Below are 15,912 nucleotides of genomic sequence, written 5' to 3' on the forward strand. Positions count from 1 at the left end.
GACACAGCGAGAGAGGGAGCACAAGCAGGGGGAGTGGGAGAGGGAGAAGCAGGCTTCCCACTGAGCAGGGATCCCGACGCAGGGCTCGATCCCAGGACCCCGGGATCATGACCCGAGTCGAAGGCACATGCTTAACGACCGAGCCACCCAGGCACCCTGGAAGAATTCCTGATGCTAAGATCAGGTAAGAATTTCTCACAAGGATCTTATAAAGATGATACTGTGGGGCTCCTGCTGGCTCTGTCAGAAGGACCTGTGACTTGTGGTCTTGGGTCGTGATTTTGAGCCTCACATTGGGTGTAGAGATTTAAATAAACTTAAAAAGAAATAAAGATGATACTGTGAGGTGTTCAGACAGAAACATCCTGATGATAAACCCTACGACAGATACTCTGAGGTGTGCCCAGACACTGAACCCACCAGGACAGCTGTTTAAAGCTATAAATGAGTTTATATTTGGACGTACTCTGTGAGCATGGACTATGTACCTTATGTTGAATATGTTCCCATAAGCATCATTATGCTAGTTTCACTGGTGCCTCACGCCCAGAAAGATGCCCCAGTTTGCCTGGCAGAGTTCCAGTTTATGCCTGTGAGGGCCCCTCTTCGGTCAGAGAAGTGTCCTGTTTGGATAATAAAGCATACTATCATCCTATCTTGAAAACACCAGATCTGAGGCCCTCCCCAACTGCATAGATGGGCCTTGTTCCTGAGACCGACGTGACAGAGACTCCCCCTGCTAGCTGAGTCTCTTTCCTGGTGGATCCCCACACCTCTGTACCCAAGTCCTTGGAGCTAGGTAACACTTTTGCTTATGCTAATACATGTGTGAACTTGCTCATTTGTGTGCAAGCCAACAAACCAGACAGGTTTATAGATGTTACAAGTTGCAGAGGGCTACACCTAGACCCAGGGAGAAATCCCAGTGTCATGCAATTCGGCCAAAGACTACCTCTTTTCAGGCTGGGGGACAGCTAGCTCTCTCTGATCTGGCTTCATGGAGGAGACCCAAGGGCAGTTAGGATTCTTCTTAGAAAGCTAAGAGTTCTAGGGCGCCTGGGAGGCTCAGATGGTTGAGCGTCTGCTTTCGGCTCAGGTCATGGTCCCAGGGTCCTGGGATCGAGTCCTGCATTGGGCTCCCTGCTCCTTGGGAGCCTGCTTCTCCCTCTGCTTCTTTCTCTCTCTCTCTCCCTCTCTTCTCTCTCTCCCTCTGTCTCTCATGAATAAATAAATAAAATCTTTAAAAAAAAAAAAAGAAAGCTAAGAGTTCTAGTGCATGAATCCAGGGATGGTGTCGTGGACATCTGTTATTTCTGCTTCCTTCATTCCACTTCGGCTAATTTCACTCAGATGTCCCTCTGAGCAACTATTCTGTTTCCAACTCTTAGTCCATGTCATTCTGGTGAAGCTGACCACACCTGACTTGGGGTGAAGTTTGTGACCTATGTTTAAGCCAGTCGGCATCTCATATTTCACGGCCCTGGTGATTGGTTCGGGGATGGATATGTGGTCAGTCAGATACTTTTGCCAGGGATTTTCGTAAAGAGACTTGATGCAAGGATGTGGTGCTTGAGCTGACATAGCCATGTGACACTCATGACAGGAGAAAGCAAAATGTTCAGAAGTGAGTCCTGATTTTTTTTTAAAAGATTTTATTTATTTATTTGACAGAGAGAGACAGAGAGGGAGCACAAGCAGCAGGATAGAGGGAGAGAGAGAAGAAGGCTTCCCACTGAGCAGGGAGCATTATGTGGGGCTCGATCCCAGGACCCCAGGATCATGACCTGAGCCGAAGGCAGACGCTTCACGACTGAGCCACCCAGGTGCCCCGTGAGTCCTGATTATGTCCTGTGTCTCAAGTCTGAACTACTCTTGGACTTTTTGAAGTATATGAGCCATTTTTTTGCATAAGAGAGAATGCATTGGGTTTTCTATCACTTATTACATAAAAGCCTTAAACTAGTACAAGGATGAAAACTCCTAAATCTTATGCCTCCTAAACATGGCCAAGATGGTTGGACTGGAAATGTTTCAAAGTAGAAAGGAACAATTAACTACCATAGGCACAGAGAAACTTCTTTAGCATTTCCATGAAACATAATTTTGAGGAATATTATCTTTCTGAAAAACTAATTATTGTTGAGAAGTTGCAAAATATACCCCCATGTAACAAAATGTTCAAACTTTCACAGAATCGTTGGCAATGAAGTAAATAAATTCTGGATGCAGTCTCAAGAAACAAGTTTTAATTTCAGAATAGTTATTTAAGGTCAATCTTTCCAAAAATAGTTAATTAGGAAGGATAAGATCGTCTATTAAGACCACTCCTAGTTTGTGACAATAAAACCACAACATCAGCATCTAGGTTATTACTTAGGTGTTTTCTCTAATAAAAGTATGTGAAAGCAAAACAACCCATTAGGGACAGTCAGGCTTTAGAACTTTCTGAGGCAGATGAACTAATTCTCATCTAGGAGAGCTAAGCTCTAATGGTTTTAAATGGGCTATGTGGGTGAAAAACCACTGGCTTGGGAGTTAGAAAGCCTGAATTCTAGTTTCAGTTCTGATACTAAAATTATGTTCATTGAGTGTGACCAAGTCCTTTTCATCTCCATGAACCAAAGTTTTTTTCTCCTATAAAACAAAGAATTTAGGCTAGATGTTGACTAAAGTCTCCTCTAGCTTTAGGATTATGATCCAGTAATTTGAGCATGGCCGGTCTACAGTCTCTTTGTAAATAGGAAGACTTCTTCACCTAAGTCAGAGTAATCTATAAAATATAGAAATAAAAAGTGGCATTTATTTCATTTTCCCTTGTATTCATGTATAAACCCCATTTTCTATGCTTCAGCTGTTAATGAAAATAAGATAAAACAAGGAAGGATCAGTGCCATGAAGAATTAAAACTAAGTATAAAGCATGGTGTTCCTATATACATTACTCAACAGGTACTTCGTTATTGGGTTCTGAGTATGAATGTGTCATGATCTTTGTCCTTCAGAAGCTCCCCATATTAACAGTAGAGGCAGATTAACTATAGTTCAACTAAATGGTACCACAAAAGTGAGCACACAGGCTCTGAGTCTACAGAGGGGGAATGCTTAAGCCAGTGAATTTACTCTTAGAGCTGGCCCATATAAAGATATTTTAAAGATGAATAATGATTTCTTGGCAGAGAGGTTATGTAGAGCCCTATTTTTATTATTATGGAGATAAAGGGGATATTTGGAAAATGAATGTATGCATGTAAATTCTAATTTTTTCCTCCTGGTGGATTTGCTCTATTTAAGTTAAGGAGAACTAACATTGACTGCTTATTAAGTCTTACACTGTTAGGTGTTTTACATGTTATCTCATTTAACAGAACCTTTGAAGACCTCATTTTACAACTAGGATTAGATGACAGCTCGGCCTGAGGAAATGGCAAAGTTAGGATTCCAAATCACCTCTACTTATCTTCAAATCTCTTGATCTTTCCAAGAGTATGCCATTTCTTATAAAGAATGCAGAATTTTCATCACAGCTCGAAAAATGCATAAATTCTGAAGCCTCTCCCTTCCAATTAGGTGCCTACCCATAACATACTTCCTCTTTTTTGGATTAGTGGGATCTTTCTCTAACCTGTTGATTGGAAGAACCATCTGTGGAACTTCCTAAAATACAAGTTCCCAGGCCATGCCCTTGGAGATTCTGACTCAGGACTGGATCAGGGCTTAGAATCTGTATTTTTAACAAACACCGGAATCCTAAGAGCCGTCACATTGGAGGAAACACTGGGTTAGTGCCCTAGCCTAACTGATTTACCCATTTCTAAGACTCTTATTCCAACCCATTTTTTCCCCAATTTTTCAGCATTACTCTTAAGGCCCCAGATTTCCATACCACTTCCCATTGTTTTATTCACCGATGATAATAAACACTACTGTTTCTCGAGCATTTATTCATTTACTATTCGCCCTCGCCCCCACCTTGGGCGGATGCTGCAGTAAGGGGCTGAAACTGCAGGTCCTGGGTGTACACTGGGCTCCCGATAATTATTTACTGGACCAGCAAACCCACGAGGTAGTTGCTATTAACCTTCATTTAAAAATATGGAGAAGACTGAAAGAGAAACTGTCTAGCTGGGGCAGCTTGTAACACAATCAGTGTTTATTTAGCAGTTAATTTAGGATGCATTATCTCCGTGCTCTCCGCGTGCCGCTGGCAGCCACGGGACTCCCGTGCCAGCAATTTTCTCCCAAAGCTTGCCCTTCCGGGGACGAACGGCCGCCACCCGGCCCACGCCGTGCTCCTGTAAAGGCCACCCGGAACCCTCACACACTACACTAAAAACCTTGGAGAACACCGCCCTCTTTCCCCAAGATGGCGGGACCGGTCACGTGGGTCGGCGGGCGGGGCCGGAGCGCTCTTGGAGACCGCCGTAGGTCACGTGGCTGGGGGGGGTCGGTTGCGACCCACGGGGGCGTGGCCGTAACTCCGCGGAAACCTCCTGGGCCGAGGCTCCTCGCGGGCCACGCCCTCCGGCCCCTCCGGGGGCTCACGCGCAACGGAGGGGTGGAGTCTCCCTCCTGACCTTTCACCCCAGCATGGCTGCGCCCTTGGGACCGGTGAAGTTCTGGCGACCCGGTAAGGCCCTTAGAGAAACGTTGGGCAGATGCGGTGGCCTGACTTTGGTCTTGGCCCGGCAGCCGGCGCCCTGGGGTCTGCGGACCTGCTCGCAGGCCTGACCTCGGCGGGCCGGCCACCGCCGCCTCAGAGCTGGTGGGCTCTGCGGCTCTGGCGCCCACGGTGGTCCCGACAGATTCGGGCGTCTGGCGCCCACGGTGGTCCCGACAGATTCGGGCGTCCGCCCCCAGCCTGGGCAGAAACTCTCTGTGTGACCTTGTTCGAGTCTCAGCTTCCCCGGGCCTCGTTTTCCTCACTCATGATCCCTGCCTTGCCCAACGCTGGGGAAGCGCTGAAGCGCCCACGCGTGTCCTGTTACCGCCCTGGGGCTACGCTGAGGCCGCACGGGCGGTGCTGCTCAGGGTTTAGGAGCTCAAGCTGTGGAATTGGGTTGCCCGGGTTCGACTTTTCGGCTGTGCCCTATAGTAGCAGAGTTCCTTTGGGCAAGTCACTTAGTTTTTCTGAGCTCTAGCCTCCTTACCTGTGAAATGGGTAGAGTAATAGCTATCCTGTGGGCTTGAATAACGAGTACGGCGCCTTGTCTGACCCAGAGTAAGTGCTCATAAAGGGAAAGTGCTTTATTTTGTTTTAGGGTAATTCTTGCCCATCTCGAGTGTCTACCAGAAAGTGACCACCCTCCTTCGTATTGGCTGTCACCCACTTCCCCTCTGTCAGAGAAACAGGAATGTTCGTCACAAAATGCTTTGCTTGATGTGTTTTAGTTTCATTAATCGGGATTTTATTGAATGTGTACTTGCCAGATCCTGCTAGATGCCTTACTTCCTCCCCTTCCGTCAGTTTCTTGTGAAAAACAAAAGTTTCTTAACAGTTAACCAGCTTACATTTTTCCACCACTTGCACCTCTGCAGGTCTGGGTGTGCAAAGTATATTGCAGCAAAAATGAAATGAGACGGAGAAGGTAATACGGGGAAAACTTTTAAAGGGTATTTTAAAAGTTTTGCCCTGAGATGCTAACCATGCATATACCTGATGTGGGAGATAAGCCCAAGCAAGGGATGTGTTAATTCTTTTTTAAAAATCTGTAGTTTGTCCCTTAATGACAGTTTTATTCGGTATTTCAAATCATTAGCCAGTTATCCATCCTGAATTTTATTTGCAGCCAGAACTAAGATCTCAATAGGTGATGAGATACCCTCTATTTTACTTATTCAAGCCTTTAATAACAGGTCAAAGTGTTAAGTACAATAAAGGCGTGAATGAATTGTTGCAAATCAGAAGAGGATACTATTTTGGCTAAAGAACATGGGGTTACTCGGAGAGTTCTGTTTCATTATTTAGTTCCTTTGTTGAGGGTATACTTATTGAGCGCCTAACCTTGTGATCAGGCGGCAAATATAGATGACCAGGCTCCTGCTCTGCTCTCAAGATTTATTCTTTCTTTCTCTCTCTGTCTCAGTTATGATATAAAATTAGATATCCTTTAGAAGAGATATTATGAATGAGGCAGAAAGAAGTGGTGGTAAAGGGGATAGGTTCTGCAAGTCAGACTGTAAAGCTATCCTTGACTGCCATATTTACTAAGCCTGGTGACTTGGCAAAGTCACTTAAATGCTCAGAGTCTCAGTGACCTGATCTGTGAATTGGACAGAACAAGACCTACCCAAAGGATTTTTTTTTTTTAAGATTTTATTTATTTATTTGACAGAGAGACAGAGATCACAAGTAGGCAGACAGGCAGGCAGGCAGAGGGAGAGGGAGTAGCAGGCTCCCTGCTGAGCACGGAGCCCGATACGGGGCTTGATCCCAGGATGCTGGGATCATGACATGAGCCGAAGGCAGACGCTTAACACCACTGAGCCACCCAGGCGTCCCTACCCAAAGGGTTGTTTTGAGGATTAAATGAGAATACACGTAAAGCTCTTAATAGTAGATACATATGAACTATTAGAATTACATAGAGGCATAGAAAGAAGGAAAGATTGAATGTGTGGATAAGCAATACTTCATAAAGATAGTGATATTTTTGAGGTGAACAGTGAAGCACAAATAAGGTTTTGTTCCTTGGAGAGGTAGGGGTATGGAGCTCTGGGCAAAGAGTGCAGCCTGACCAAGGGAGTGGGATGTGTGCCTCAGGAATGTCCAAAACAAAGTAATTGAGTAGCAAGATGGTGTTAAGTGATAGGGTACGTTTTGGGGTGAAGCAGGAGATAATGCTATTCTGTTTCTAGTTCATTATTTTATTTTTATTTTTTTATCTTTTTTTTAAGATTTTATTTATTTGAGAGAGAGAATGAGATAGAGCATGAGAGGGGGGAGGGTCAGAGGGAGAAGCAGACTCCCCACTGAGCAGGGAGCCCGATGTGGGACTCGATCCCGGGACTCCAGGATCATGACCTGAGCCGAAGGCAGTCGCTTTACCAACTGAGCCACCCAGGCGCCCTCTAGTTCATTAGTAAAAAAAAATAAAATAAAATGCTGGTCATGACCCCACTACATTCATTTCATAACCCACTAATGGGGCATCACTCAAATTGAAAAATGGAATTGAAAAAATTGAAATTAGAGGGAATGCTGGGTGGGGGTGGGGGTGCTGTTGTCAGCCTTGTTTTGTAGATGGAGAAATGAAGGCATTTGTGGTTTGCAGGATTACAAACTTGTTACTCCCTTAAGTATAGAGAATGCTCCGGAGGGAAGGGCAACCATAGGCAGTCAGAATGGGCGGTGGGATGTACGTAGAGGCGAGGCAGTCCTGGTTTGGCTGAATGAAGTCTTTGGTAAGGCGGAGACATACTCCTTATTGATTGACATTAGCTCTTATAAAACATCTCATGACAGAATATACTGAGGTGGACTTGGCTGTAGGCTAGAGACAGGGAAGGGAGGGGTAGTAAAGAAGACACCTGGGTAGATTAAACCCTGGTGTGGGAGGAAGCAAGAGACCTTGCAAGAGCAATGCTATTGCTAAGACAGGCTGGAAAGGTTTAAAACCTGTTTTGAAAAGGAGGGAATTTGTGACAAAAACAGAGCAAGGGGATGAGCTATTCTTTGTAGCAGTTTTCTTGGGGAAGGGTTACAAGAAGTTACTTAGATGTGGCAATAATAAGGGAAGAAAGGAAAGGAGACCTGCCTCTTTGAGCACAGGCTCTGTTCCAGGTCCTGTTCTATCTTTTATCTTGTTGAAAGGAAGGTCAGCATTTTGGCAAAAACAATACAGCAGTGCCCCACTTAAATGATTTTTGGCAATCTTGGACCTCTGGAACACAACTATGTTCCTAGAAATAAATGGAAAAGGGATTAGAGATCTGTGACAATGACTCTAAACTTAGCTCTAGGGGGTCTAGGGACCAGGAGCGTTTTCTGTCCCGATACATTATATTCTGATGTATTTTTCAGGAGAGGGTTCCATAGCCTTTGTTAGATTGTCAAGGGGATTGGGACCTTTGAAAAATGTAAAAATAAATCACTGGGCTAAAGGTGCTTGTCATAAAGCCCCTGTAATTTCACATGGCATCAGACTCTGAGTTCAGAAGATCTGGGAGATGAGGGGCAGCTGAGTGGTTCAGATGGTTAAGCGTCTGCCTTCGGCTCAGGTCATGATCCCAGGGTCCTGGGATCGAGTCCTGCATCGGGCTCCCAGCTCCTTGGGAGCCTGCTTCTCCCTCTGCTTCTCTCTCTCTCTCCCTCTGTCTCTCATGAATAAATAAATAAAATCTTAAAAAAAAAAATAGATCTGGGAGTTGATAGTTTGGGGTAATCACTCCTATAGTGCCCCCAGCAGAAGGCTGTGTGGCCCGTGTTTGAACTTCCAGGGAAGGTTTTTATGATTCACAAAGGCATTACACCCCAGTGCTCAACAGCTCTAGCTTTTGAAAATAGCTTCCTTGTGTCCTGTTGAATTCCAAACCCTGTGTCACTTACTACTCTTCTGTTCGAGGCCTACACAAATTGGCACGGAAAGTTCTGGAAGCTGATCGTAAAAATTGAACCCATGTTCCTCTTAAGGCATTTTCCTTCAAAGGCTAAAATTCATGGTACCTTGAAGAGTTTTACATGATGAGATATGGCTTCCCTATTCTTCACCGTCCTGAGCACCAGTTTGTCATTCTCACCAAGCCTGGTACTTCACACCCAACCACTCCAGTTCTGTGATTCAAAATGGGGGCTGCCATCTCCCGCATCCCGCTCCACTGGCCATGGTTGGTTGGATCAGGCTGGGCATTGGACCTAAGCTGGGGGAAGAGGAGCCTTCCCCCGCCTCTAGACCACAGACTACGCATACACTGGGGACTCCCAGCCCCTCTTGCTGAGTCTTTTACTTTTTCCTTAGCACGTATTACCACCTCCTGCACGAAACTGTGTTCTGGGAGGGGGAGTGAAAGAAGCAAGTAAGCCGCACGAGGGTAGGGCCTAGCATCTGGAGCGTTCCCTGTGGCATCTCTTGCATTCAGTCCTTGTTGGGGAGCGAATGGAGGGTGGGGAGTTGTGAGCCTGAGCAGCCTTGATTCCAGCTGCTACTGAGAGTCCAAACTTAGGGATTGAAAGGAGCTGGTGGAGAGGCGCTGAGATGAGAGAAGGAGCAAGCCAAGGCGGTGTTTGCGTCCCTGGGCCTTGCTGCCGTCCTGCAGTAGCATGTTCCTGTGCCTCAGCCAGTTCCCATTGGGTTTCTGTCACTTGTAGGAGGAGTAATTAGAGTAATTAGTAGTAATATGTTGGGGCCAGACCTGAAAACATTGTCCTCTGGAATACGGTTACGAGTGGCCAGTTTGGAGCCCAGTGGGCCTCTCCTCTCTGTCCTTGATGCTGCGGTGAAGCTTTTAGGGAAGATTTTTGTATTTCTAGATGCTTTCCTGAAGTTAAAGTTTAGTATCTTCTAGTAGTTTGAGATAAAATGCATTGCTTGTGTTGTATCTTCGCCTTTGAGTTTGTAAAGTCCACACGTTTTTCTGTCCATTGGTTGCATCAGAGAATCTGAAAAAAGCATTTCTGTTACAGGTACAGAGGGACCAGGTGTCAGCATCTCTGAAGAGAGACAGAGTCTGGCTGAAGACTCTGCACCACCTGTTGTCTACAATCCCTACGCCACCCTTTCTATAGAGCAACAGAGGCAGAAGCTGCCGGTGTTCAAGGTACACTAAACAAGCCTGCGCAGTCGGTCGGCCTGAAGCCGTGCGTGGCAGCCTGAGACTGGGTCCTGAAGTGAATCGTGTCCTCTTACTCTTAACGACTCTGTAGGACACAGTGAGCTCGGAGCTTCCCTTATCTGAGGGGATGGACCTCAAAATATGTGTGTGTTGCTTAACCATATAAATCTTGAAAGTCCTTAATGTTTTTTTTAGTTAGATGTTGTTACAAATTGAAAACCTGGAAGAGATGGAATGACATTCTTTTTCCCTCTCTTTGCTTTTCAATTATGGACAAATTCAGACATACAGAAGAGTAGAGAAAACAGCACAATGAAGTGCTGTGCCTCTAGCTTCAGCAAGTTACCAGTGTATGGCCAATGGTAGCTTTCTTTTTAAAGGTGAATTTCTTTAAACGAGACTAATTGGACATCTGAGGAGGTTTCTGTGGAAGAAGTTAACTCCCACTGACACAGTGACGGGATTTGGGTGCTTATTATGTACTGTGTGCACATCCAGCGTTTGATTTTATTGGTCTTATGAAATGGACATATGTTCATCTCAGAAGAGACCAAAGCATGAACTAGAATTCAGAATACATTTGTTTATAATCGTCGTTCTCCAGTGCAGACAGACATGGTCCATGGGCTCACTTTTCTCCCTGTTGCCAAGACCACATGGGAGGGGGCACCTGGGTGGCTCAGTTGGTTAAGCGACTGCCTTCAGCTCAGGTCATGATCCCGAAGTCCTGGGATCGAGTCCTGCATCGGGCTCCCGGCTCAGCAGGGAGTCTGCTTCTCCCTCTGCCCCTCTGCCCTCTCATGTGCTCTCTCTCACCCTCTCTCTTGCAAATAAATAAAATCTTTAAAAAAAAAAAAGAGGTATGGCACAATAGCTGTCATAGAGTAGTGTTTTAATATATTTTTATTTATTTATTTTTTAAAGATTTTATTTATTTATTCATGAAAGACAGAGAGAGAGAGAGAGGCAGAGGACGCGGGACTCGATCCCAGGACCCTGGGATCATGACCTGAGCCAAAGGCAGACGCTTAACCATCTGAGTCACCCAGGCGCCCTTAATATATTTTTAGTATGACAAATATAAAACCTCTCATCATGAAGTAATCACAACTTCTACATTATATCAATTCAATAGATAAAAGTAGATTATTTATTAAAAAAAAAAAAGACCACATGGGAAGCCAGATTGTAATCAGGAAGTGAGCTCTAGGCCAAAGGCCATTTAGATAGAGCTGAAGAATGTTTCATATAGCCCCCGATGAAGGGCGTCATGCTCTCCCAGCCTCACGTGATGCCCCTGGAATGACCGGAGTAGGTGTGGCCACCAGCACTCGTGGCTCTCTCTCTTTCTCCTGGACAGTGCCGGGGGAGAGCTGCCAAGTTCTCACACTAAGGGGGTCTCTTTGTCTACACTGTGCTAATCATTCCTCTTCTATTAATGTGTGCTTTCTCCAAATGGATTCGAAACAGAATCCTTCTTAACTTAGCCAAGTCACCTAGATTAGAGTTTTATGTGGCTCCAAACATTTTAGTCACTCACTGACATTTCTGGGTTTCTCCGTCAGGTGGTTAACCTCATCCAATATGTGTGAATGTGAACCAGTTTGCCCCCCAGGAGATAAGATTATAGGTTCACCATTGCTGCCTCACTGTTGAGGGACGTAGTTTGAGCTCCGGTGAAGTGTCAAGATTCTGGAGCTAGACTTTAGAGCTCAAACCCGAGCTTCATTGTTTCTGTGCTGTGTGACCTTGCTTCACTATCTGAGCTTCTATGTTTTTATCTATAATATGGGACTAATAGCACCTACCTCATTGGATTGTTATGAGGCCCAGATGAGCTAATCCACATGGAGCATTTAGCAAGGTACCTGACATATTGTAGGTATTCAAGTACACAGATAATTATTATTTACTAAGGGTATTTAATTTTGGCCTTTCCTTGACTGTTCTTCATCCTCCAGCTGAACTTACAAGATACCATAAATGAAACAAATGAAAAAGTAATCTAGGTTTAACATTGATGGAAATTAAAATCATATGGGTTATTGGTAAAAAGCAAAACGGAATTTAAGCATAGTTAGGCACTCATGAGATGTTAAAGATAAATCTAGGAGATGAAAAGGGTGAAAGGGACCCATTCACCAACCCCTCCCCCATTAAAACTAAAAGTAGCTTTAAAGACAAAAATTGAAACTAAAGGGGCAATAAATTTAAAGTTCCTCTCTTTTTCCTGCTGCCATTACGAGGCAGCCTTCTCGACCACCTCCCGTAGGCTGGCGTTCTTGCTGGGGCTTGGACACTGCTATGGAAGGTGGTCCTCTCGCTCCTTTACACAGCGCCTGCCTGAAGCTCAGTTCCCGCCTCCGCACCAGCCCTTGTCCATTTCTCTGCTTGCGCCTGTGGGCGCTACTGTCATTTTTGCAGTTTCCAGACTGGAAATCTTGTCATGTCTCTCTGGAATGTCACACGTTGGACCTTCTCTGTGTGCAGCCCTCCTATCTAGTATGTGAAGTGTGAGTTACTGCCTTCAGTTTTCTCCTGCTCGGTCTCGTCTGGTGCAGCACTGACAGCCCAGCCAGCACCCCAGGGAAGGTTCAGACCCTAGCTCTGCTAGGGAAGCCTGGACTACCTGTCTCATAACTCATTTCCAAACCACACCTGGAGCCTTTTGTGGGCTCTTATGATGCCCCTGGAATAGAGTTTGTTTTGTTTGCTTGTTTCCGTCTTCTTCCTTTTGCTTATGTTATTTCCCTTTTCTGGAATGCCTTGTCTTGTTTCTGTCTGTATTCAGATTGTCTTTCTAGTCTTCCTTGACCATCCACCATCCATCCCCCCACCCACTGGTTGGATCTACATTCATAAAATACCTGCAAAGATCCCAAACCTTTCACCTTCCCTTAGCCAAAATGAAAGAAAGCACCAAGTCCAGGCAACTGACAAAAAAGTGTCTAGACTAGTCATTATAGATCACCTGCAGCAGGATCTGCTTGGGAGGGGGGGGAAAGGGCTTGAGAAATGCAGATTCCTGGGCCCCAACGTAATCCTACTCAATCAGAAACCCTGGGAATAGGGCTAGGAATCTTCATTCTTAACAAATATCCTAAGAGGGTTTCACACTAAAATGTGAGAACTATATATTTAGACCCCAAATAATGCCAGATTCAAAAACCCAAAGCAGCCAATACTTTAGTGAGGCAGTTAGGCAGCATGTTCACTCTCCCAGTCCTTACCATGTTGTCGGCGTCCAATCAGACGAGTGGAGCAGTAGTCCGAGTGGGGAACTCGGCAGGGTTTACTTCATTCCAGACCAGGTATTTATGGAATACCTTCATGACTTTCCACACCATCAAGTGCATCTTTCAGCACATGTGGGTACAAAAATACACTAGGAGGCTAAGTAGATAGGATGTTGGAATCATCTCTTCAGTTTTCTGCTCACACTGGGTAAAGAGAGGCTCAGTTGAAATACAGGTGTAACCTATGGGTGCTTTATTATGAACTTGGATTTAGAGGTACAAGTGAAAGCATATTTTTGTCTTTTTTTCCCCAGTTAATAAATGAAAGAATTTATAACTAGATAATACATAATTTGTACAAAATGTAAAGGTCTCTCTCCTTCACATCCTTGCTCCCCGGCCACCCTCTTCCACTCCCGGAGATAATACAATGACTGGTTTTTTGTTTTGTTTTATTTTCTGTAAAGATAGCTTGTACATAGCAGCATATATGTATCCTTTCTTTAAAAACACAAATAGTAGTGTATTATTTACACTGTTCTGTACCTTGAGTTCCTCCCTTAACATATCTTGTTGACCATTCCATATCAGTGCAAATAGACATTTGTTGTTTATTTTAAATTCAATTAATTAACATATAGTGTATTACTAGTTTCAGAGGTAGAGGTCAGTGATTCATCAGTCTTATATAATACCCAGTGCTCATTACATCACATGGCCTCCTTAATGTCCATCACCCGGTTACCCCATCTGCCTGCCACCCCCCCCAGCAACTCTCATTTTGTTTCCAATAGATACTTGTTCTTTTTAATGCCTGAGTATATTCCATTATTGGAGTGTTTCATAACTGATTTAACCCTGTTGATGAACATTTAGACTGAAATTTTGGCTATTATAAACAATACTTAAGTGAGTGTGCTTGTATATATACCTCTTTGTTCATATATATTATTAGTATGTCTGTAGTATAACTTCTTGTAAGTAAAAATCTTGAATTAAAGGGTATGTACATTGTATATTTTGGTAAGTTATTGCTCTCAATTGCACTTGTTTCAGCTTATATGGACACCAACACTGCGAGATGAAAATATATTTTGATAATTCTTTTTAAGATTTACTTTCCTTTGGCAAGCAGCTCATTTCATAATGTTTAAATATCTTTGTTTAGGTCTTTTGAGAACACGTATGGCTCTTTACAATGTATGGTTCTATTTTTCAGCTTAGGAATCATATATTATACTTGGTAGAAAACTATCAGACAGTGGTGATTGTTGGAGAGACGGGATGTGGGAAAAGCACGCAGATCCCACAAGTGAGTATATACTTAATATGTGTCTTTGCACTTACATTTGGCTAGAAGGGTTTTGTAACTTGAGAACTCTCTTTACTATAATTTGCTTTTTAAAGATCTTCTGTCAGAGAGAAAATATTCAACCTGACTAGATATTTTTTATTCAGCTTTTGGCTCTTGTGATTGATTACCATCGAAGTAACAGTCGTCTTTGATTTATTATAATTCCAAAATAATGATTGACTAGCCATACTCTGAAAGGAACAGTGGGGACTCCTTCAAAGAGGTATAATGCCTGGTTTTTGTCCTCAAGTAGTTACAGTTGAAGAGGAGGGTGAAATGAATGAATACTGCTCTAGTTGTAAATAAAAATGGACTACCAAAGCATTACATGGTGCTGTGGAAGGAGCCCGTGTTACAAGGCAAGCTGCTGTCTTGTGTGGACAGAAATGGACAGAAGGATCAGGAAAGGCCTTGTAAAAGAAATGACATTTGAAGTAGACTTTGAATGACCAGTGGGAGCTGGCCAGGAAGATGTTCTCATCCAGGGAATATTGTGGTCAGAGATACTGGGGTGTGAGAAGTGTCTGGGACTCAGCAAGAGTGGAAAGACAGGGTGAGGTCAGAGTGTGTCTTATGAGCCTTGACTTGGAGGGTGAAGAATGATATGTAAGTGGTCAAGGATGAGAGTCATTGCAGGTTTTTCTTTCCTTTTTAATGTAGATTTTTATTGAAGTATAAAATGTATATTGCAAAGTACTTATATCATAATTATACAGCTTGATGAACTTTCTCAAGTGAATACACATGTTTACCAGCACCCAGATCAAGAAACGGAACAGAACATTACCAGAACTCCAGAAATCCTCTTGTGTCCCCTTCTGGTCTCCTGCCCTCTCTTCCTGCTTCCTGTGCAACACACAGGGGTATCTCTCATTCTGGCTTCTAACACCGTAGATTAATTCTATTTTTGAACTTATAGAAAGAGATAATACAGCTTCTTTTGCCCAGCCCAATAATGGATTTAGGCTGTGGCCCAGACATGGTATTTCTTAAAAGGTCCCCAGGTGATCTAATGTGCAGCTAGGGAAAGGTAAGCGGAAGGGAATGGACAGCAGTAGAGAAAGGACAGCAGAGCACATGGTGGCCTGGAGGGAAACGTATGTGCAGATGGTATCAAGACCCTAGCATATTATTTGCTTCTTACAGACAGACACAGAACAGGACCATGTTGAATTACCGAGAGAGTATTAGAAGGCAGTAATAATCAGTACCACCACCATCATCATTGTCAAACAAGTAATAAGTAAGTGCTACATAAAGTGGTCAGTTTGCACATATTAATCCGTTTAATCCTCGGTGATCCTGTGAAGCAGGTACTATCATTACTTTTGTTTTACAGTTGAAGACATTAGAGAGCAGTGATGTGGAGGAGGGAACATAGAATGGGGTGAAAGATGGGCCACGTGAGGTGAGGGGGTCTCAGTTTGTTAAGGAATAAGTCTGTTTGGTTATTTAGTCAGCTCAACATAACTATGTTATGTTAACAAAGAACCTGAAAATCTCAGTGGTTTAAGAACACAAAGGTTTATTTCTTCCTCCTACTATGTGGTCTTCT

The 15,912-nt window shown here is 44.0% G+C and overlaps 1 protein-coding gene across 11 annotated transcripts in view; it reads left to right on the forward strand.

The window, feature by feature from the left end:
* Positions 1–4,506: 4,506 nt before the first annotated feature.
* Positions 4,507–15,912, forward strand: part of DHX35 (DEAH-box helicase 35) — a 117,805-nt gene continuing 106,399 nt past the window's right edge. For 10 of the 11 annotated variants that reach the window (XR_003524666.1, XR_003524668.1, XR_003524667.1 and 7 more), the window contains exons 1-3: positions 4,507–4,626; positions 9,619–9,752; positions 14,223–14,315. Coding sequence is in view for 6 of the 11 variants with exons in the window: in XM_027622281.2 (XP_027478082.1) it covers positions 4,587–4,626; positions 9,619–9,752; positions 14,223–14,315 (267 nt within the window). In the remaining 5 variants the exon portion in view is untranslated. Of the gene's footprint in view, positions 4,627–9,618; positions 9,753–14,222; positions 14,316–15,912 lie in introns of those variants that run through there. The other variant, XM_027622282.1, reaches the window with a different exon arrangement.

This window comes from Zalophus californianus, chromosome 8, assembly GCF_009762305.2.
Source record: "Zalophus californianus isolate mZalCal1 chromosome 8, mZalCal1.pri.v2, whole genome shotgun sequence".
In the NCBI taxonomy this organism is placed as follows: domain Eukaryota; kingdom Metazoa; phylum Chordata; class Mammalia; order Carnivora; family Otariidae; genus Zalophus; species Zalophus californianus.